The sequence below is a fragment of the Panthera leo genome, chromosome A1 (genome assembly GCF_018350215.1).
Source record: "Panthera leo isolate Ple1 chromosome A1, P.leo_Ple1_pat1.1, whole genome shotgun sequence".
In the NCBI taxonomy this organism is placed as follows: domain Eukaryota; kingdom Metazoa; phylum Chordata; class Mammalia; order Carnivora; family Felidae; genus Panthera; species Panthera leo.
Genome location: NC_056679.1, coordinates 121,483,944 through 121,507,899, shown reverse-complemented (window position 1 = coordinate 121,507,899; position 23,956 = coordinate 121,483,944). Strand labels below are relative to the sequence as shown.

Genomic DNA, 23,956 nt, shown 5'->3' with positions numbered 1-23,956 from the left:
CCAGGTGCCCCTATTCCCATTTTATAGATGAGGATACTGAGGTACAGGGAGGCTAAGTAACCAGTTCCAGGTTGCATAGCTAGGAATTGACAGGGCCTGGACTACTTTTTAGGACATTCTGATTTCAAAAGGTACTTTCCTTGCTACTAAGCAACATGCTAGTGGAATTTTTTTATGTTTATTTTTGAGAAAGAGAGAGAAAGCGTGCATGTGCAGGGGGGTACAGAGAGAGAGGAGGACAGAGGATCTAAAGCAGGCTCTGTGTTGACAGCAGAGAACCCGATGCTGAGGTCAAAGGCACAAACTGCAAGATCACAACCTGATCTGAAGTCAAACACTTAACTGACTGAGCCACTCAGGCAACTCTGAATTTGGACTTTTTTTTTTTTTTTTTTTTTTTTTTAAAGAAATTAAGAGTGTTGCTGTAATATAAAGTCTTTGATGTTATACTTTATAGCTTTTGTTGTTTCTAGAATTTTGGCCAACTTCAGGTAAAGTTATCGTGAGTGAACTGAAAACTTTGTTCCATGAAAGAAAATGAAGTGAGGGAACTTAGAAATGTAACATTGAATGAAAAAAGAGTTTTTTTCAGTAATATCTCCACCCGACATGGGGCTTGAAATCACAACCCTAGAGTCGCTTGCTCTACCAACTGAGCCAGCCAGCCATGTGCCCTGGTGTATAATTTTTAATGAAGCTCATAGGTGAGCAAAAGTAAGTGATAACATTGTTTAAGGACACAGACAGAGATATAAACTATTCAAAATGAAGGGAATGACAAAAGTAGATTTCAAGATACTAGTTTTCTCTGCAGGGAGAGGGCTGAGGAGCACACAGTGTAGATTCAGTGGGCTCATCACTTGGATAGCATGCTTACAGGCATTCATTTTATTGTGCTTTGTAACTTTTATAGGTACGTTATACATTTGATTGTAAGAAAAAATAATATAATAAATTAAACAGCTTTAGAGAGACACTTCTTAAATTAATTTTCCATGTGTCATGTAATACTGAAGATGTTTTATTATAGCTGATGGACTTTGAATTGCTTTATATATATCAAATGAAGGCAAATCTCATTTAATCACTAAAATACTAAATTAATCCAGTTTCCTAAGAGTATTAAAATTATCCTCAGTAAATTATCTTTACTCAGCATTTTTAAGTTAAACCTCCAGTATTTGCTGCAAGGATATTTATTTCTTTAATATCTAACCATAAACATTTTATTTTTTCTAAATCACAATTAAGTTTCAATTTCAGAGGGCTTTTAATTTCCACATTCATATGTTTACTTTTAAAGGTCTTTTAAATAATAAAATTTAAACAAGTTGTTTGTAATAAGCTTTCCCTTCCCCCTAGCTCCTCATTTTAAAAGGAACTTAACATTTTCTTTTCTGTACTTTGTTTTTTCATGATTGTTTTGCAGCAAGGGCAAGTACTTTGTAACCTTCCCATATCCGTATATGAATGGGCGCCTTCATTTGGGACACACATTTTCTTTATCCAAATGTGAGGTAATGTTTCCTCTGTGGTTAACATAATGGGATTGAGGGTCTTTGATAAATACTATTTTGAAGAAAATGGCATGTATGGGATTTATTTCCTGTTAAGAGAACTTAGAATTCCTTAATTTTAAGCCTAAATTTTATATTTTTACCTATATTAAATATTCTTATATTTAATTTGTATATGCTGTGTGTATGTGTGCAGGGTTCTAATTATTTATGCATGGTCATAAGTAATTCCTTTTTGGTGAAAAGACAGAAAAAAAGAACAATGGGCCAGAATTTTGGAATAACTTCCTTCTTTTTTCTTTCTTTCTTTCTTTCTTTCTTTCTTTCTTTCTTTCTTTCTTTCTTTCTTTCTTTCTTTCTTTCTTTCTTTTTCTTTTTAAATATTTATTTATTTATTTTTGAGTGGGGCAGGGAAGGGCAGACAGAGGGAGACAGAGAATCCCAAGCAGGCTCCACATTGTTAATGCAGAGCCTGATGTAGGGCTCGTTCTCATGAACCTGATATCATGACCTGAGCTGAAATCAAGAGTCAGACTCTTAACTGACTGAGCCACCCAGACGCTCCAGGGAATGACTTCCTTCTAAAGCAAGAGAGGAAGAGGAAATCTGAGCCCATGATCTTCATGAACAGTCAACATTCTGTATTCATCTAGCATTTAAACTTATAATTTAAATTTAGTTTTCTTTTTGTAGTTTGCAGTAGGATACCAGAGACTGAAAGGAAAAATTTGTCTGTTTCCCTTTGGTTTACACTGTACTGGAATGCCTATCAAGGTAAGATTGCTTTTGGGATTGGTTCCTACTCTTTTTAGCTTAAAGCAGATGTAATGTCCAATTTAAGAGCTTGAAATAGTATTTTCAGATATTTATTATAATGCAATGTCTTGGCATGAGCTGAATTCATTATAGTGAAAACTTTTTTTCAATTAGAAACAGTTAAAAAATATTTTTTAATGTTTATTTATTTTTGAGAGAGAGAGAGAGCGTGAGCAGGGCAGGGTCAGAGAGAGAGACAGAGACACAGTATTCGAAGCAGGCTCCAGGCTCTGAGCTTCCAGCACAGAGCCCGATGCAGAGCTCGAACCCATGAACGGTGCGATTGTGACCTGAGACGAAGTTGCACGCTCAACCAATGGAGCCAGCCAGGCGCCCTGAGAAACAGTTTTTTAAAAGTTTATTTATTATTTATTTTGAGAGAGATAGAGAATGAGTGGAGAAGAGGGGCAGGGAGAGAGAGGGAGAGAATCCCAAGCAGTCTCCATGCTGTCAGTGCAGAGCTCAATGCAGGGCTCAAATGCATGAACTATGAGATCATGACCTTGAGCCGAAGTTGGAAGCTTAACTGAGTGAGCCACCCCTGTGTCCCATGAAAATTAAATTTTAAAAGGCATTTGAAGAAGTACTTAAATAAAGGGTACACGTTAAGGTCTAAGTGATTTCTTTTAACAAAAAAAATTTTATTTTTTATTTTTTTTATTTTTATTTATTTATTTATTATTTTTTAATGTTTATTTTTGAGACAGAGAGAGACAGAGCATGAACAGGGGAGGGGCAGAGAGAGAGGGAGACACAGAATCTGAAACAGGCTCCAGGCTCTGAGCTGTCAGCACAGAGCCCGACGCGGGGCTCGAACTCACAGACCGTGAGATCATGACCTGAGCCGAAGTTGGACGCTCAACCGACCAAGCCACCCAGGCGCCCCCCAAAAAATTTTTTTAACATTTATTTATTGTTGAGAGACAGAGACAGAGCATGAGCAAGGGACAGGCAGAGAGTGAGGGAGACATAGAATCCAAAGCAGGCTCCAGGCTCTGAGCTGTCAGCACAGAACCTGACGCGGGGCTTGAACCCACGAACCGCGAGATTATGACCTGAGCCAAAGTCGGGTGCTCAACCAACTGAGGCACCCAGACGCCCCAGGTCTAAGTGATTTCTCAGTAATTTTTGTATCTCTATTGGTGACCTTACATATTGATATTTCTGTTTTCAATTTAGATAATAACTATTAACAAGTATTCATGACATACATAGAGTAATAAACAGTTTTTTAAATGTATAATACTGTTTGTTTTAGTTGTATCATATTTTGATCATGTTTGCAAATGTCTTCATTTGTCATAAATTTATATTAGAAATAATTCTCAGTAAAGAAGGGGCCAGACAATTATTGTCGAAAGGATTCCTTAAATGTAAGAGGGTTGGGAAATTTAACTTCCCATTTCTTTTGCTTCTCCAACCTTTTATTTTGAAAAATGTCAAACCTGCAGAACAGGTAAAAGGATAGAATGAACAGCCATATACCCTTCACTCATAGTTACTGAATATTAACATTTTCCATAATTCCTTTGGTTCTCTTAATGCACATGTAATACATGCATACTTTCTTTTCTCTGTTTCTGTGAACTCACTGAAAGTAAGTTACACATATCATGCTGTGTTACCTCTAACTACTTTAGCATGTGTCTTTTGAGAACAAAGGCATTTTATACATCATCACAGTTTCATTATCCCCTCCAAGAAATTTAACATTGATGTAATATTAGCATCTTCATCTAATCTCTAGTCAGATGTTTCCAGTTGTCCCAAAATGTCCTTTCCGGCCTTTTTTTTACTTTGTGTGTTGTCGGTCACACGTTGCATTTGGTCATTAATTCTTTTCGGTTTCTTGTAGTTTGTCATGACGTTGATGTCGTTGAAGAGTGTATGCTAGTTATTTTGTAGAACGGTCCATAGTCTGAATTTTCTGATTATTTCTTCATGATTACATCTGGGTTAAATATTTTGACAAGAATACTACATTGGTGAGGCGTAAACTTCCCATTGTATCACATCAAAAGGCATAGAATGGCACTTTGTCCCATTTTAATGATGTTGAGCTAGTAACTGTCAGATTTCATTCTGAAGGTGGGTTATTGAAAAGTAATCTGCAGATGATACCTTGGGAGCCTCTGAATATCTGGTTATCCAATAACCCAGTGGTTTTAGCATCATTTGATACTTCTTGTCTGCTTCACTTATTGAATAAGTGTTTATAAAATGGTGACTTTCTAGTTGTGTCATTCTTTCCTTATTAGTTAACTGAAATTCTTCTGCATGGAAGAGTCCCCTTCGTTTTTAAAAGTCATAATCCTATATTTGCATTTTTCTTTTAACTTTAACTTGGTGTCATCTTTGTGTATATATATATATTACATATACATATATACATATGTATACATATACATATATAATACATATACTATATATGTACGTGTATATACATGTACATAATATATATACATATATAATATATATGTATGATATGTGTTATAAGTGATATTATAGTGTAATTGAGAGGAGCTGGGGTGGAAAGCCAAAGTTCATGTGTTATCTCTGTAGTTTGCTAGATTTATAACTTTTGGATAAACCCCTTCATCTCTCAAGTGTGTGTTTTCTAACTAAATACCTGTCCTATCTACCTCAGAAGGTTGTGATGATGATGGTGATATAAAATAGTAATCTTTAAATTGATAAATGCTGTGATTCATAGTTATTCAAAATGATAACGCTATGTCTTGTTTTTCTCTTAAAAAATTTTTTTTTTCATGTATATTTTAGTTTTGAGAGAGAGACAGAGACAGAGTGTGAGCAGGGGGGGGCAGAGAGGGAGACACAGATTAGAAGCCAACTCCAGGCTCTGAGATTTTAGCACAGAGCCCAACACAGGTCTTGAACTGGTGAACCACCAGATCAGGACCGGAGTTGAAGTTGGATGCTCAACTGACTGAGCCACCCAGGCACCTCATGTCTTATGTATTTTTGAACTTTTAATGTCTAACAAAGTATACTACATTAAGAACTTTGGGTGTTGAATAAATGCTTGCTGAATAAAAGCAGTAAAATACTAATGTATAAATTAGTGAATTTTGAGGTACATGAATTTTATCATGTTGAGTTTTCTATTGTGATCCACATGTGTATAGGTGTATTGCAGAAAATTTCAGAGTCAATTTTAGTTGGCTGTAAAAATACCAAAAAATTCAAATTGTTTCTACCTCAAATTTTGAACTTCACTCTAATGTTGTATTTGTTATAGGCATGTGCTGATAAACTGAAAAGAGAAATAGAGCTTTATGGTTGCCCCCCTGATTTTCCAGATGAAGAAGAGGAAGAGGAAGAAATCAATGTTAAAACAGAAGATGTAATAATTAAGGATAAAGCCAAAGGAAAAAAGGTTTGGTGGTTAATAATATTTATTTTGGTTGAAATTTTATATTTGTCTAATTTATATTTGTCTTTTTTTTTTTTTTAATGTTTATTTACTTTGAGAGAGCGTGCATGGGGGAGGGGCAGAGAGAGGCAGGCTCTATGCAGTGAGCACAGAGCCTGAGGCGGGGTTTGATCTTACAAACCATGAGATTACAATCTGAGCCGAAATCAAGAGTCAGACACTTAACTGACTGAGCCACCCAGGTGCCTTGTCTAATTTATCTTTGTATTTTCAGGACTTAGCACATAAAAAGTACTCAGTAATTTTGAAAAAGTAACAAAGCCAGAAATTATTTTTCTGGCTTTTCGATGACCCTTCCCCCCCCTTTTGCTTTTTTCGGCGATAAATTTTAGATTTAGAGAAGAATTGCAAGGTAGAGCGGAGTTCCCTCATGATCCCCTAAATTCCCCTAAGGTTACATCTTATATAACCATGCACAACCCTGAAAGCTAAGAAATTAACATTTGAACAATCCTATTTACAGAACTACAAACCTCATTTGACTTTGAACAGTTTTTTCATTAACACCCTTATTCTGTTTGCAGGTCTAATCCAAGATTCCACATTGCATTTACTTGTCACATCTCCTTAGTATGTCTCCTTAGTCTCTTCCATCTTTGTCTTCCTTGATTTTCACACTTCTGGAGAGTGCTGGTCAGATAATTTATAGAATGTCCCTCAATTTGAGTTTGTTTAATGCTTTCTCATGAGTCATGAGTTGATTGAGAGGTGACATGTCCTCCTCATTGCATCGTATCAGTGAGTGAATGATATTGGTATCTCATTACTGGTGACGTTAACCTTGATCATTTGGTTTAGGTGGTGTCTGTCAGGTTTTTCTACTATAGGGACTCCATTTTCCCCCTTGATTTGTATATATTTTGAGAGATACTTTGAGGCTATGGAAATAGTACTCTTTCTTTCTTTCTTTCTTTCTTTCTTTGTAATGTTTATTTATTTTTGAGAGACAGATCATGAGTGGGAGATGGGCAGAGAGAGGGGAAGACACAGAATCCTAAGCAGGCTCCAGGCTCTGGGCTGTCAGCACAGAGCCTGATGCAGGGTTCGAACCCATGAACTCTGAGATTGTGGCCTGAACCGAAGTTGGACGCTTAACCGACAGCCACCCAGGCGCCTCAATATCTTCTTTTTAAATATTTTGTCATTAATTTTAGCATTCATCTGTGGATCTTGCCTGCCTGCTATAGTTATTACTGTGTTCTTTTTTTTTTTTTTTTTTTTTTTTAATGTTTGTTTATTTTTGAGAGAGGGAGAGAGAGAATTCCAAACAGACTCCACACTGTCAGTGCAGAGCCTGATTTGGGGCTTGAACTCATGAACTGTGAGATCATGATCTGAGCTGAAATCAAGAGTCAGATGCTTATTTGACTGTGCCACCTAGGCACCCTATTACTGTGTTGTTCTAATAGTGATTTTCCATTTCCCTCATTCTTTCTCCATTTATTACCTAGAATTCTTCTGAAAAGAATAGTTGTCCTCTCTTCCCCAGTTACTTATTTATTCATTCCCTTTTTATATCGGTGTGGATTCATGCATATTTATTTTATTCTTTGGGTTATACTCCAGTACTCTCTGGTGTTTGGGGGTTGTTATTGTAATTACTCAACTTGTTCTGATTTTGGTCATTGAGAGTCTTTTATGCTGGCTCCTGTGGCCCTCTGACATGCTCCCATCTTTTTTCTTTTCTTTTTGAAGCCCTTTATTATTTTCTGGTGCCAAGATACTACAGCCTTGTCTTATATTTTCCCTGTGCCAGCCCTGCAATCAACCACATCCCCAAGGAGGCCTGTTTCCTTTAGTTGAGAAATGGTATTTAGAAAACTAAGTTCTGAATGCTAGGTATACTCACTGTAGCTCCTTTCAGTAGAAAGAGCAAGGAAATATATATATTAATCCTGGTAACCCACATATATGCACCTGTCTATAATAGTTCTTTATCTCTATATATGTTTAAAAAGTTCTTACTGTGAGGCACCTGGCTGACTTATTTGATAGAGCATGTGACTCTTGATCTTGGGGTCATGAGTTTGAGCCCCACAGTGGGGTTAGAGTTTACTTCAAAAAAAAAAAAAAAGTTCATACTGATAACTTTGGCTCCCTGTTAGCACCATAAGGCTCATTCTAACATTCTCCCTTTGCCAATTTGTGACTTCTTTCTCTGACATTGAGAAATCTGGCCCTCATTATTTATAGTATATAATTTATTCAATCCTAGTCTACTGGTAGTTCAGAACTGCTTAACCCATACTCCTGGGAGGAACAGTTTTACCAATTAAAGTACAGTGTTTGTATATACTTTTTGTTCTTAGAATCTAGTCAACACATTCTTTTCCAAAGTTACTTTTTTTTTTTTTTTTTTTTTTTAGTAAGCTCCATGCTGAACATGGGGCTCTTGAAGTCAAAGTCCCTGAGATCAAGTCGCATGTCCTATTGACTGAGCCAGCCATGCATCCCTCCAAAGTTGCTTTTATTTATTTTTTAAATTGTTTTTATTAGTTATTTTAAAAACAAATTTTTTTTTTTAATGTTTATTTACTTTTGAGACAGAGATACAGAGAGTGAGCAGGGTAGGGGAAGAGAGAGAAGGAGACACAGAATCTGAAACAGGCTCCAGGCTCTGAGCTGTCAGCACAGAGCCTGATGTGGGGCTTGAACCCACGAACTATGAAATCATGACCTGAGCTGAAGTCAGACGCTTAACCGACTGAGCCACCCAGCTGCCCCTTTATTAGTTATTTTTGAGAGAGAGAGTGTGAGCAGGGGAGGGGCAGAAAGAGCAGGGGACAGAGAATCTGAAGTAGGCTCTGTGCTGACAACAGTGAGCCTGTTGTGGGGCTTGAACCCACGAACCATGAGATCATGACTTCAGCTAACGTCGGATGCTCAATCGATTGAGCCACCCAGGTGCCCCCCACTCCCCGACAAAGTTACTTCCAAAACTCCTTTTTTTTCCACTCACTTCAAAGTGTGGTTGTATCATATATTAATAATACTGTTTGATACATTTGTCACAGTCTGCATTTCATCTTTGGTTCCTCCCATATCCTGGTTGATTTTTTAAACAAATGTATATACAATAAAATTCAATCTTTTTAGTAGATAGTGGTGTTGGTTTGACAAACACATGGAGTTGTGTTTCTTTTTTTTTTTTTTTTACTTTTTTTTTAAATGTTTGTTTAATTTTGAGAGAGTGAGACAGAGTGTGAGTGGGGGAGGGGCAGAGAGAGAGGGAGACACAGAATCCAAAGTAGGCTTCAGGCTCTAAGGTGTCAGCACAGAGCCTGACGCAGGGCTCAAACCATGAGATCATGGTCCAGCCGAAGCTGGACTCTTAACCAACTGAGCCACCCAGATGCCCCTGGAGTCGTGTTTCTAACCCCACAGTACCATACAGAGCAGTTCTATCACCTCCCAAATTCCTTCCCTGTCTTTATAGGTTTATAGTTCAACTCCTTTACCCACCTCCAATGCCTGACATTTGGTTGCCTTTTTGATATTGGTAAATATTAGAAGAGGGCAAAACTCTTGTCAGTAGCTTATTCATAACTAAAAAAGATACATATGGCATTAGGAAGAAGGAAATCGAGCTTGGTGCTGACATCTTCTCTTTGATGATAATTCTTTATGGTTTCAACGATTTAGTTACCTCTGGTGTCAAGGTCTTAATATCAGACTGTTCGGTTTGACAGACAGAATAGCACATCTCAATTCGTTAGTAAGCTGACATATCAACAGTATGTTTTGGAATAGAAAAATTACTACTAAATGGGATTATTTACTTAAAATGATTGTGGTCCTAGAATTTGGTAATCATTTGTTGGTTGGTTCTTGATGGAGTTTGTTTTTACTGGTTATTTTCAGAGTAAAGCTGCTGCTAAAGCTGGATCTTCTAAATATCAGTGGAACATTATGAAATCCCTTGGTCTGTCTGATGAAGAGATAGTCAAATTTTCTGAAGCAGAACATTGGCTTGATTATTTCCCACCACTGGCTATTGAGGATCTGAAGAGAATGGGCTTGAAGGTATGTCCATCACCCCTATAGTTTAAGAAAATATGAAGAACACATTTGTATTTATGTGATTTCTGTGAGTTTGGACCATCTCATAATTTAGAATAATTTATTCCACCTGTATTCCAGTAATGAATTAGTTCTGTTATTGTTATGGGCCTTGATGTAAGCAGCGAAGTACTTTAATATTTGTTGTATTGAAAATGTTTTAATATGTTAGCAGTTAGTAGAAGGGAATTCTGTTCAAAGACTATGAAGAAGGCAAAGGTTAGTTTGTATATTTAGGAATACACAAAGGTGTTATTTAAATGTTCCTTCTTAACTTATAATTTCTATATGTTTGTTATATGAATATGTGTGCTTAAAAACTTTTACAAGTTAATATAATTATAATATATATTTAATAGGTGGAACCTGAATATTGTTCTCCTTTTAATGTTTGATATAATTTTAAGTTGGAAAATAAAGAGTGAAAGAGTAAATAATTGGTGGGAGTTTTTATTCATAGAAACTATACACATTTCTCAAAAATCATGTATTTTCTTTTCTGTAGGTCGACTGGCGTCGCTCCTTCATCACCACTGATGTTAATCCTTACTATGATTCATTTGTCAGGTGGCAGTACTTAACATTAAGAGAAAGAAGTAAAATAAAATTTGGGAAGCGGTGAGTTTGTTGTCCTTCAGTATAATAAAGAAAAATTTCACTCTGCATTGTAATTCAGTGACCGATAGATAGCTTCTTTTTTTCATTATCCTTTCTCTTCTTATAACTTTTTTCCTTTTCTCATGTCTCCTTTGTTTTCCTTTTTGTCTTACCAGCATTTTAGTGTTTTACCAGTGTTTAATGTGTCTGAGCTGCTAAAAAGAGGGAGAATAGGAGTATTGGCTGTTATGATCTCCCTAATTCTTTTCAGTATTTTCAGTCAAGCAGAAAAAGAATTTTATATATGTGTTAGTTTATCTACTTTTTCTATAAATTGTTTAAGATTCTTCCTTGATTCTATGGATTAATTAAAAACTATGTGTGCTTCATAACTGAATTTGTATTTTAGAATCTGTTTCATACCTACCGGCACAAAAAGAGACACTTCGAATCTGTTTCATACCACAAAGCCAAGACCGGTGCATAGTTTTCAGGGGTATTACCTTTAATGAAGGCAGAAAGCTTTCATTAAATAGGCTGGCCACTACTCATAAAAGCATAAATAATTGATGTAGACATTTGTTCAGTTAAAAGTTTTAGTTAGAAGAAATATTGTAAGATATTAGCAATAAAGGCAAATACATTAGGATAAAACTTGTATACTATAATAATATTTGTCACTTACTATTTATTTTTTAGGTATACCATTTATTCTCCAAAAGATGGACAGCCTTGTATGGATCATGATAGGCAAACTGGAGAGGTAATTATTTGTGACATAGAGTAGCTATTATAATAATTCTCACTATGGCCATAGAGTTTACGGAATAGATCAGGAACCTAAATAATTTTATTTCAGTGCTGAGGTGTATTCTGGTGGCTGTGAAGAGGGAAACAGAATGTTACTGTAAGATTCTGTGTCTTGTCTAAGACCTTGTTACTCCAAAGGTGGTCCTAGGACCAGCTGCATCTCATCTGCTTGTGAGAGAAAAGCACATTCTTGGGCCTCATCCCCAAATTGCTGAATAAGAAGTTCTGAGGGTGGAGCCCAGGAATCTGTCTTTAATAAGCTTTCAATATGACTCACATGTAGGCTAATGTTTGAGGAGCGCTCCCTGGAGAATACACTGCTCTAAAAAGAGAGATGGGGCAAGGTAATGAGATATGTGGCTAACTGATGTACACAGATTCCATTTATACTTGCTTTGATCATGTGCTTGCTTATTTCTAAAGTACTTCTAGCCATGCATGACATCAGTTCATTCTACATTCCTTAGTAACATTATTCTTTATAATACTTGAGTGAAGCCAGGATCATTTGCCTAAACCTGTGGCACAGTAAATCAACAACAATGCCAGCATCTGAACTTAGGATTCCCTATGAGTTCATCTTCCTTTGTTACCATCTTTGAATGCATTTGTAGTCTAGCGACTACTTTTCGAAGTTTGCTTTCAATTATGGTGTAACTTATCTAACAGAAATGAGAGTTGATCAAAATTTTGAATTCAGAAGACCCAGTTTACTGACTGTATTAACTTTTAATATGGTCAACACCAGCAGTATCCTAAATTCCAGTAGTATGCCATAGTTTTTCAAAGCATTTTACTCTTCATTTGTCTTCTGTGTTCTTTGGGATAAGTCCTGTGTGAGTCACAGTACGGTTATATTACAGTTGAAGGAATGAAGTCTCAGACTTTGTCTCCCTTGGATCAAGATATTAGTAACAGCCCAAGCTAGGTTTTGAATGCTTGTGCTCTGGCCCCTGGTCCAGTATATTTCTATGATGGCTGCTCTGGGGGATTGTTTGATTACATATTCTGACTCCCATTTTGGTAAACACCGTTTTGGGTGATTACTCTAAGTCACTTTTCCCCCCCTCATTCTTCACTCTCAAGTGAATTCTTAGCAAATTGTCCTTACTTAGTAGAGTCTGGGCCTCCTTTACCAGTTCTGATTTGGTGTGGAGTGGGAAGGTGGTCTTTGAAGTCACTTCTTACACCTTAGACTTTATGGGAATATAGTCAGCTCCCTACTGCCTGACTCCTCCTTGTAAGAAAGAATTATTCTAACAATGCAAGAATCCATCTAAGAAATTTGAATCCGATCTCTCACTTCTATGTGTGGGTTTAATTCAAGTCTTTTTTCTTCTTAAGGTTTGGTTTTGTTTATTTGTTTAGGGTGTGGGACCTCAGGAATATACTTTAATCAAGTTGAAAGTGCTTGAGCCGTACCCATCCAAATTAAGGTAGGTTCGCTGCAGAGTTATTGCATTATCTTTTTGAAGTAACAGATAAATGCAATAGAATCCACAACACTTCTTTGTGTAAACATATATTTTTTTCTTCATAGTGGCCTGAAAGGGAAAAATATCTTCTTGGTAGCTGCTACTCTCAGACCTGAGACCATGTTTGGACAGACCAACTGTTGGGTTCGTCCTGATATGAAGTACATTGGGTTTGAGACGGCGAATGGTGATATATTCATCTGCACCCAGAGAGCCGCCAGGAATATGTCATACCAGGGCTTTACTAAACACAATGGAGTGGTGCCTGTTGTTAAGGAATTAATGGGAGAGGTGAGTTGGGTAGCAGATTTTTAATTTTAGTGCTTAAATTTAGAGGAACATTTTATCCATGACACTTGAGAAAAGAGCATTGGAAAAATCATTTTAATTGAGGAATACATGCAATGTGTAAATCGTAAGTTCAATATTTTGGTGCAGTTTTATTACATGTGTACACTCCACCCTAATCAAGATACAGACCAATTCCAGTAGTCCAGAAGGTGCTCCCACGTCCATCTTGCAGTCAGTACCCACCCCTCTTCCACAAAGGTAACCACCACTCTGCTTTTAGTCATCAAAGATTAGTTGCTGTTCTTGAACTTTACGTGATTGAATTATATAATCTGTACTCTTTTGTGTCTGGCTTCTTTTGCTCAACATTAAGTCTGTGAAATTCATGCATGTTGTGTGTAGTAGATTTGTTCTTTTTTTATTGCTGTGGAGTATTCCTTGTATGACTATATCACTATAGCATTTTTGACTCTTATGTTTCAGTTCAGTAAGTATCTGCTTGAAAAATAGACAGTTCTCCCCAAGAGATTTAATGGTTGCAGTGGAATATGATTACCTGTGTTTCTGGTATAGAATTGCAGCTGTTTGTTTTTCTGAAGAATCTTGGTTGATGGTAACTAAATCTGGACGATTATATAGCTTTTATTCTTACACTTTATTTACTTACCAAAATTTCAGAGTATATTTTATTAAACCCTTTCATAAATGCTAATCTTAGGAATCTTGATAAATCACATTTTCAAATTTTTTTAATGTTTATTTTAGATTTTTTAAAAAAATATTTATTTTTGAGGCAAAACAGAGTGTGAGCAGGGGAGGGGTAGAGAGAGAGGGACATACAGAATCCGAAGCAGGCTTCGGGCTCTGAGCTGTCAGCATAGAGCCCAACGTGAACCGTGAGATCATGACCTGAGCCAAAGTCAGACGCTTAGTTGTCTGAGCTACCCAGGTGCCCCTCTTCCTCTTTTTAATATACAGATGGCAATATAATTTGGGGCGTCTGGCTGGCTTAGTCAGAAGAGTGTGTGACTCTTAATGTCAGGGTCCTGAGTTTGAATTCTTCACTGGGGGGTAGAGATTACTACAAAAAAACCCAAAACCCAAAAAACAAAAAACACAAATGGCAGTATACTTTATCACATTTTTCTGCATCTTGCTTTCTTCTTTTTTCTTTTCCTTAGCTATGTCTTGGTATTTGCCTTGTGGGTGCATAGCTTCCTTATGTCTTATGTTTTGCAGCCACATAAGTAGTCCATTGTGTGGCTGTACCACAGCGTATTTAACCATTTTCTATAATGCACATTTGAATAGATTCCTGTCGTTTTCTGTTACAAGCAGTGCTGTCACTTCTCATCAGCTGTTGGAGTTGTGTCTGAGAAGTTTTTAGGAATAGTGTTAATAACAGAGATTTTTCCTGTTACTAGTGCAATTTCTTTCCCTATAAATTTGAACAGATTTTGGAGTGAGGAAAATGGGTGGTATAAATTAAAAAACAGCTTTTAGCCCTTAAGACTGTTACGATATTTAGCCTTCACCCACGTGACTGTAAGTTCCATAAAAGCAGTTTCTCTTTGAATAAAGCGGGCCGGTGGGAACTGTGTGGAATTGAGAGGTGCAGTCTTTAGCTTAGTTTTGAGAGTATGGGTTCAGTATTGTTGAATCTTTGGATTTTAAGAGAAACTAGATGTGTGTTTTTCATACAATTTGTCTTCCTAATCATTGTTTTTGTTTTTTTTTAAGTTTATTTATTTATTTTTATTTGGAGAGAGAGCTAGAGAGCAAGTTGGCGAGGGGCAGAGAGAGAGGGAGACAGAATCCCAAGTAGGCTCTGTGCTTTCAGCCCGGAGCCCTATGTGGGGCTTGAACTCACTATGAGATCATGACCTGAGCCGAAGTCAAGAGTCGGATGCTCAACCAACTTAGCCACTCAGGTGCCCTGCTAATCATTGTTTTAAATGGATATACAGTATTTTATTTTGTTTATATCTCATATTTTGTTAAATGCTTTTTCTATCATTTAAATTTTAGCTGTTTCCAGGTTTTGCTGTTGTAGTTAACACAGCATTGGGTAGACTTCTCAAAGAAAAAATGTTTTTTTCTTTTGAGGTAAATTCCTAGGACTGGCTGGATCTAAGTTGTGTGAATGTTTTTGTGTCTCGCTATGATTCTTATATCGTTTCCCTCAAGGAGTACAATGCCACCAGCAATGTATTAGTGTATTAATTTCCTGACCACCTTATGACATCACGTTTGGGAATTATAATTATTTACAACTATTTTTAGTCTAGTGTGTATAAAAGAATGAGTTTGTTTTACTTCATGTATTTTTGAATGTTAGCTTCTCAGGGCTTAAAAATATTAACACTTTTAAATTTGAGTGAGTAAAATAAGTTTTTTCACCTTTTATGCTGATCTTTTTGTTTCACAGGAGATGCTTGGTGTGTCGCTTTTTGCACCTTTAACATCTTATAAGGTGATCTATGTTCTTCCAATGCTCACCATTAAGGAGGATAAAGGTAAAGAGTTTCTTTCTTTCTTTCTAGAAATACTTTGGTGATTGCATTCTGGTTGTATTAATTAATTCCATACTTTCTTGTATAAGGCACTGGTGTGGTCACAAGTGTTCCTTCTGACTCCCCTGATGATTTTGCTGCCCTCAGAGATTTGAAGAAAAAGCAAGTGAGTATCTGAGTTTCATGTTGTTATTAATTCTTTATCATCTCATTATGTACCATTGAACCAACTATGAAATGAAAAAGCTATCATATCTTGGAACTGTTATCTCTACCTTGTTTCTATATGTGTATATATTTGAAACATAATATTTCACAGAATTTTTAAGACTTCTAGAGTTTAGGTTTACAATAAATTGGAGAAGAAGGTAGAGAGATTCCCCTTGTTCCCACACATGCACAGCCTCTGCCATTATCAACATTCCCCACCAGAGTGGTGCATTTCTTACCACGGATCAACCTACGTTGATGCATTATAATTCCCCAAAGTCCATAGTTTACCTTAGGGTTCACTCTTGGTGGTGTATATTTGGGTTTGGACAACTGTATAATGACATAGATTCATCATTATTATATCATATAGAGTATTTTCGCTGCCCTAAAAGTCCTGTGTGCTCTTTTTGTTCATCTCTCTCCCCTGTGACCATGCTGTCAGTGCAGAGCCCCATGTGGGCTCGATCTCACAAACCATGAGATCATGACCTGAGCTGAAATCAAGAGTCGGATGCTTAACTGACTGAGCCACCTCGGTGCCCAATGTCTCTTAATTCTTGGTACTGTCTTTTGCAGAGCAGCTTTTAACTTTAATGAAGTTTGATTGTTATTTCTTTCACGGATTAGGTCTTTGATGTTGTATCTAAAAAGGCACCACCATACCCATGGTCATTTAAGTTTTCACCTACGTTAGCTTCTAGGAATTTTATAATTTTATGTTTTACATCTAGGTCTGTGATACATTTTGAGTTAATTTTTATGACAGTGTAAGCACTATGTCTAGATTCATTTTTTTTTTTTTTTTTTTTTTTGCACCTGGGTGTCTAGTTATTCCAGTAACATTTGTTGAAAAGACTATCTTTGAGTTATTGTATTGCCTTTGCTCCTTTGTCAGAGATCAGTTGACTCTCTTTATGCGCTCACTATTTTGGTGCACTGAACTATTTGTCTCTTCTTTCCAGCACTACACTGTCTTGATTACTGTAACTTTATAGTAACTCTTGAAGTCAGATAGTGTCTGTCCTCCGATTTTTTTTTTTTTTAGTACTGAGTTCACTATTCTGGATCTCTTGCTTCTGTATAAAGCTTTGCGATCAATTTGTTGATATTCATAAAATAACTTGTTGGGATTTTCATTGAGATTGTGCTGAATCTGTAGGTTAAATTGGAATTGGTAAGAATTGACATCTTGGCAATACTGAATCTTTCAGTCCATGAACATGAAGTATCTCTCCATTTATTTAGTTCTTTGATTCTCTTCATAGAGTTTGTAGTTTTTCTCACGTAGATCTTATGTATGTTTTGCTACTTTTGTGCCTAAGTATTTGATTTTGGAGGGGACGCTAATATCAGTGGTACTGTGTTTTTAGTTTTGAATTCCACTTGTTCATTTTTAGTATATTGGAGTGCAATTTTTTTTTTTAAGTTTATTTACTTATTTTGAGCGAGGGGGAGGGAGAGAGAGAGAGAGAGAGAGAGAGAGAGAGAGAGAATGCGAGTGGGGGAGGGGCAGAGAGAGCAAGGGACCGAGAGAGAATCCTAAGCAGGCTCTGTGCTGTCAGTGCAGAGCTTGATGTGGGGCTCAGGCTCACAGACTTCGAGACCATGAACTGAGCTCAAATCGAGAGTTGGTTTTAATTGACTCAGTCATCTGAGGTACCCCTGGAATGCAATGAACTTTGGTATATTAACCTTGTATCCTGCAACTTTGCTACAATTGCCTGTTAGTTCCAGGAGTTTTTTTCCCTTCATTCTTTTGGATTTTCCTACGCAGATGATCATTCCATCTATGAACAAAGACAGTTTTATGCCTTCCTTCCCAATCTGTATACCTTTTATTTTATTTTCTTCCCTTATTGCATTAGCAAGGGCATTCAGAACGATATTGAAAGGAAGTGATGAGAGGAACATCCTGGCTTCATACCTGATCTTAGTGGGAATACTTTGAATTTCTCATCCTTAAGTGTGATATTAGCTATGGGTTTTTTGTAGATAGTCTATCAAGTTTTAGAAGGTCTGCATCTATTCCAGTTTACTAGGATTCCTTATCAGGAATGGGTGTTGGATTTTTTTCAAATGCTTTTCTTGCATCTCTTAATAGGATCATGTGATTTTTCTTTTTTAATGTTTTGCTGGATTCCATAAAACTTTAGAAAAAGTTGTAATATTCATATTCACATTTTCATTGCAACCTAGAATATGAACCTCATTTTCAGTGGTGTGTGTGTGTGTGTGTGTGTGTGTGTGTGAATTTTTGCTATTGGCTTGCTATTTCTTTTTAATTTTTTAAAATGTTTTTATTTTATTTTTTTCTGAGAGAGAGACAGAGCATGAGTGGGGGAAGGGCAGAGAGAGAGGGACACACAGAATCTGAAGCACAGATTGTCAGTCTGTTCTGTCAGGCAGCACAGAGCCCTACGCGGGGCTTGAGCTCACAGACCATGAGATCATGACCTGAGCCGAAGTTGGACGCTTAACTGACTGAGCCACCCAAGCGCCCCATTTGGCTTACTATTTCATCATTTAAGCAATTCACTGTAATTTAAACTGTTGAGTTTTTTAGTGACATAGATCTCTTCTTGAGATATTTGGTAAAATTAAAAAATTTCCATACGAAAGGGAGAACAAATAGTTTATATTTTAAATTCTATTTGTTTATTTAGGAGAACAAATATTTTTTAAAAAGTTTTGGAGTTTGTTCTCTCAATGATTATGCCAATAAAGTGTTGATCGTTAGTGTTAATTTGTAAAATTTTTTTGTAGGCCTTACGAGCAAAGTATGGAATTAGAGATGACATGGTCTTGCCATTTGAGCCGGTGAGTACACTGAGGACTCAGAATATTCATACCCATCTCTTTGTCATTGAAAAAAAGAGCTAGCATTTTCCTTGTAACAAAATTAAATAATTAGTGGATATAAAAATAAGAGGGAGTTTGCTTAGAGTTTATTTACTTTAATTTGCTATCTGTTGTGGCACTTAAGAGTGAGAGAAAGACCAAGAGTAAGTATTTTCTTAGCACCTGGCACCTGCAGTTCTGAAACAAACAATGTTTTTAGCATCACCAGTTTTATAGTAGCTTATTTTGCTAGTAGGGCCAATTTCCAAGCTTCTAAAGACAAAATTTTGCCATGTTAGCCATGAATGTTTATGTTTTCATATTAGTGCCTGGTGAAGAAAAAAAAAATTTAGTTACTAGCAAATAACTTTCATGAAGAATCTAGAAGACTTTTTATAAGCCAGAAGTAAGACCATCCTTAGATTTAGTTTTTTATATCGTTTTGCTAGTTTTAGAATTATATGCCAGTACAGGGTTGTGAGCTGGAGAAGGTGTGTTATATAGTGAGGGAGGGACAATTTAGGGGTTGGTGCAGAGAATTTGGGTAGTTCCTGTGGAGGAGAGTAAGAAGACAAATTCACATCTGGATGTTAGTCACAGTGATTACCTAATGTGTGGTGCTCTTGTAATGATGTATAAAATCTGAAATGACTTCATTGGACAGTAGAGGAAAATGAATTATGCACCATAGGGCGTTTTTATGATCATTCAGTGTGAATAAGGTCCTGAAATTGCTGTTCTTTACAGGTGCCAATCATTGAAATCCCAGGTTTTGGAAATCTTTCCGCTGTAACCATTTGTGATGAGTTGAAAGTTCAAAGCCAGAATGACCGAGAAAAACTTGCAGAAGCTAAGGAGAAGTTATATCTAAAAGGGTTTTATGATGGTGTAAGTTATAATTTTTTAGTTTTGCTCTATATATTTTTCAATGATTTAGAAGAAAATAGAAAGATTCAATATAGTTTCACCTACATACTGATTTGAGAGATAATATGAGATTGTGTTCTTCTGTTTCCAAATTTATTTATTTTTTGTTCAATGGCACTTATAGAAATTATATATTTGTGTCTTTTAGGAATGTCTAAGAAATGAGTTTCTTGAGAAGATTATTTAAAGTTAGTTCATGTTATTATGGAGTCAATTTCATAGGTTTATTGCATGGACAATACCTGGTCCCTTTTGCTCTTTTAATTGAGGAGTTCATATTTTAAATAAGCAGTTTTTCTCATTTAGTTGCTAATGTCCACTAAATGCCAGGGGAGTGCAACAGACATGTTTGGAACCTCTCTTTTCTCCTTAATTGTGCATGTGTTAATGTGGCTTACACATTTCCATGGAAAGAGGATTAAGCTAGAGAAAGTAAAAATCAAGCCAAGTTGTTAGTGACTTGAGGTTAAAATGAAGATTTTTAAGGCTATAAATGGGAATTCTTTATTTTTACCTTCACTTTCATTGTTCTGGATAACCAACAATTGGTTATGTGTCTTTTTTTTAAGTGACTTACACATTTTGGGTGGTAACAAAAGCTACCACTTATACAGATAGCACTTAAATGTTAACTTATTTAAATCTCAAAATAACCTCGTGAAGTAGGCACTATCATTCCTGTTTTACAGATGAGGAAATTGAGGCACTGAGACATTAAGTAATTTACCCAAGATCAGCAGATAGGTAGCCAGTGGCAGAACTGGTCTACCTGGGGAGCTTGGCTCCAGGGTTTGTGCTCTTAACCACTTTACTAACGTGATCTATAAGTATAATTTTATAGTGGTCAATTAAATTGATATAAAGCACTTCAGCATGTTAGAGGATTGGAAGGTCAGAAAACATCTTTCTTTTCCATTTACGATAGAAACTATTTCAGAGAGAAACAGGAGTCACATAGCTGGAGGTCAAAATATGAGCTGGAAGGGGACTGTGTGGATCTGTGACAACAATGGGCAAGCTAATACCTAGCCCTAGGATTAAATTTCCTCACTACGTTAAAGGCCGAGTTGAAAAACCAGCCTTCCTATAAGGGCCTGGTTTATCACATGGCCAAGCTAAGAATAATGCTTGCTGGCAACAGGCAGAATTGGAAACAGAAGTCTAACTGGGGCTGAGCTGTGTGAGCTCCGTTCATTTTCCCAAAGCCTTCCTTCAGGAATGAACTGAGTGAGCCTATTGAAATTCTCTCCCCATGGAAATCTGAGAAGTGGGAGGGTAATGAGGGATCCTTCCTCATCTTGTTCGTGATAGCCATTCTAGTCATGGCAAAAGAAAAACCAAGTGTGTTGTATATATTAATCACCCAAGCTCTGGCAAAATAAAAACTTAAGATTACAAATGTGATAGATTTCACACTAAAAATATCTTAGTTGTGGATGGAAGTAAATTTAGTTAGGGAAAAATTTGGAGGGAACGCGAGGCAAATTTTAATTGTTTTGTCTGTGTTTTGTCCCCCCACTTCTCATCCTTTTAGGTAATGTTGGTGGATGGATTTAAAGGACAGAAGGTCCAAGATGTAAAGAAGACTATTCAGAAAAAGATGATTGACACTGTATGTGATAGGCCATCCTCTGAAGGCTGTTTTAGGAGAAAACCCTTTTTTAAAATTTCTTTCTTTCTTTTTCTTTCTTTCTTTCCATTTATTTATTTTTGAGAGACAGAGTGAGACAGAACATGAGCTGAGGAGGGGCAGAGAGAGAAGGAGACAGAGAGTCTGAAGCAGGATCCAGGCTCTGAGCAAGCGTTCAGCACAGAGCCCGATGCAGGACTCAGACCCACAAACCGTGAGATCATGACGTGAGCCGAAGTCAGACACCTAACGGAATGAGCTACCCAAGCATCCTTTTTTTTTTTTTTTTTTTTTTAAAGTAGGCTTCATGCGCAGCCCAGAGCCCAAAGCGGGGTTTAAAGTCACAGCCTTGAGATCAAGACCTGATCTGAGATCAAGAGTGCCCCTAAACTAAATTTTGATTTCTGACAGTTATATATGGCTTTAATACAGAGAGACTGTGGTGTGTAAAGCTTACTAAAATAAAAAACCAGCAGTTTCCTCTCCATCCTTCTCACATTCTCTTCAGTTTCTCTTCCTTGGACAGGATTACTTTCAGCTATTTTGGTTATTTCTTTTAATATTAACCTCCATCTCTCAGATCTCTAATGTAAATGCTCATAGAGTAATTTTTAAATTTTGATTTTCAGTTTTAGACATTAGCCATTGACTTTCTACCTTGGAAAATCAAGATTTAACTCTTTTTTCTACCTTGTGTCTTTCTGACCTCACCACATTTGTGTGCCCTTCTCTACCTCCCATCTTTTTAGTATAGGTACATTATAACTTATATGAGAGCAGTAATTGTGTACATTAAAAAAAATATTCTTTTCATATGTTAATGTGGGATTTCCATGTTCAATTTGCTAATCTCTTTTTTTTTTAAGTCTTTTAATTTATTTTTGAGAGAGAGAGAGAGAGAGAGAGCGAGCGCAAGTGGGAGAGGGGCAGACAGAGAGAATCCCAGGCAGGCTTTACACCGTCAGTACAGAGTCCGATATGGGGCTCAAGCTCACAAACCATGAGATCACGACCTGAACCAAAGCCAAGTGAGCCACCAGGTGCCCCCATTGTATACATTTTTGAGACGTCACTGATGTACAATGAAACTTTTCTTCCCCAGCTTTTGTTTTTCCCTGGTGTTAATAATTGTCCTTCTTGTTTTTTAATTCCTTTTTTAAATTCCTTACTTTAAATACAATGCTGTATTCCCAAACTCTGTCCCAACTCTTTATTTCTTCTTTCACTACTTTAACACGTCAGTATGCTGTTGGTTCCTTCTTGGAGAAAGCTCTTCCCCCGCCTTCTGGCCTGTTTTAGTCTGGACTGGTTACTTACTGTCCTAGTGCACAAATATCTGGGATCTTCTTCCATTACTAAGAATTTTCTTTGCTTCTCTTGAGTTGGATCTCTTGTTTCCTTGATCCCATGGCCGCTGCTTAATTATTCCCTCTCTCATTTGGGTTAAGCTCTTACTCTAGTAGCTTTCCTAAAAAACGGTACCTGGAAGGTAAATTTTTGTAAGCTTCCATGTGTGAAATATCTTGTCTATCTTCGTACTTGGTTGCCTGGGGACAGAATTCTAGATTGAAAGTAGTTTTGCCTTAGAATTTCATGGACATTACCCATGGTGCTCTGGTTCAGAATGCTGTTGTGAAGTCTGAAACCATTTTGGTAATAACTCATTTTTTTTATAAATGCCCTGTTTTTCCCCCTCTCCTTCTCTTTGTATAGAATCTTGTCTTTCTTCCTGATGTTACGAAATTTCGTGATTTACTGTGGTGTAGGTCAATTTTCATTCATTTTTCTGAGTGCTTAGTGGGCTCCTTCAGCCTGAAGACTTAGGTGCTTTAATTTTGGGAAAATTTCTTGACTTTTTCTTTGGTTGTTTCATCTCTTCCTTTCCTTATTTGTTGCTTCCTGAATTCTTATTCAATTATGGGTTCTCTTAGACTCTGGAAGTCTTTTTCTTTCTGGGAGAGTCCCTCAACTTTTTCTTCCTGAGATTTTGTTTGTTTATTGTGCATTTTTTATATCTGCTATTTGTGTGTATGTGTAAAAAAATTATTTTTGGTATGGAAAATTTCAAATTAAAAAAGTGGAGAGTAGTGTGTTGAATTCCTGTATACTTATTATCCAGCTTCATCGTTACCAACGCAGGACCTTTTTTTTTTTTTTCAATATATGAAGTTTATTGTCAAATTGGTTTCCATACAACACCCAGTGCTCATCCCAAAAGGTGCCCTCCTCAATACTCATCACCCACCCTCCCCTCCTTCCCACCCCCTATCAACCCTCAGTTTGTTCTTAGTTTTTAAGAGTCTCCTATGCTTTGGCTCTCTCCCACTCTAACCTCTTTTTTTTTTTCCCCCTTCCCCTCCTCCATGGGTTTCTGTTAAGTTTCTCAGGATCCACATATGAGTGAAACCATATGGTATCTGTCTTTCTCTGTATGGCTTATTTCACTTAGCATCACACTCTCCAGTTCCATCCACGTTGCTACAAAGGGCCATATTTCATTCTTTCTCATTGCCATGTAGTACTCCATTGTATATATAAACCACAATTTCTTTATCCATTCATCAGTTGATGGACATTTAGGCTCTTTCCATAATTTGGCTATTGTTGAGAGTGCTGCTATAAACATTGGGGTACAAGTGCCCCTATGCATCAGTACTGCTGTATCCCTTGGGTAAATACCTAGTAGTGCTATTGCTGGGTCATAGGGTAGGTCTATTTTTAATTTTTTGAGGAACCTCCACACTGTTTTCCAGAGCGGCTGCACCAATTTGCATTCCCACCAACAGTGCAAGAGGGTTCCCGTTTCTCCACATCCT

The 23,956-nt window shown here is 36.8% G+C and overlaps 1 protein-coding gene across 1 annotated transcript in view; it reads left to right on the top strand.

The window, feature by feature from the left end:
• The window catches only part of LARS1 (leucyl-tRNA synthetase 1), a 77,293-nt gene that overhangs the window by 12,355 nt on the left and 40,982 nt on the right, over positions 1-23,956 (top strand). Inside the window, exons 3-15 of the mRNA XM_042938419.1 lie at positions 1,430-1,517; positions 2,211-2,291; positions 5,593-5,730; positions 9,649-9,810; positions 10,352-10,464; positions 11,143-11,206; positions 12,622-12,689; positions 12,794-13,019; positions 15,448-15,535; positions 15,622-15,698; positions 18,509-18,562; positions 19,331-19,471; positions 21,045-21,122. Of these exons, the coding sequence (XP_042794353.1) occupies positions 1,430-1,517; positions 2,211-2,291; positions 5,593-5,730; positions 9,649-9,810; positions 10,352-10,464; positions 11,143-11,206; positions 12,622-12,689; positions 12,794-13,019; positions 15,448-15,535; positions 15,622-15,698; positions 18,509-18,562; positions 19,331-19,471; positions 21,045-21,122 (1,378 nt within the window). The remainder of the gene's footprint in view (positions 1-1,429; positions 1,518-2,210; positions 2,292-5,592; positions 5,731-9,648; positions 9,811-10,351; positions 10,465-11,142; positions 11,207-12,621; positions 12,690-12,793; positions 13,020-15,447; positions 15,536-15,621; positions 15,699-18,508; positions 18,563-19,330; positions 19,472-21,044; positions 21,123-23,956) is intronic.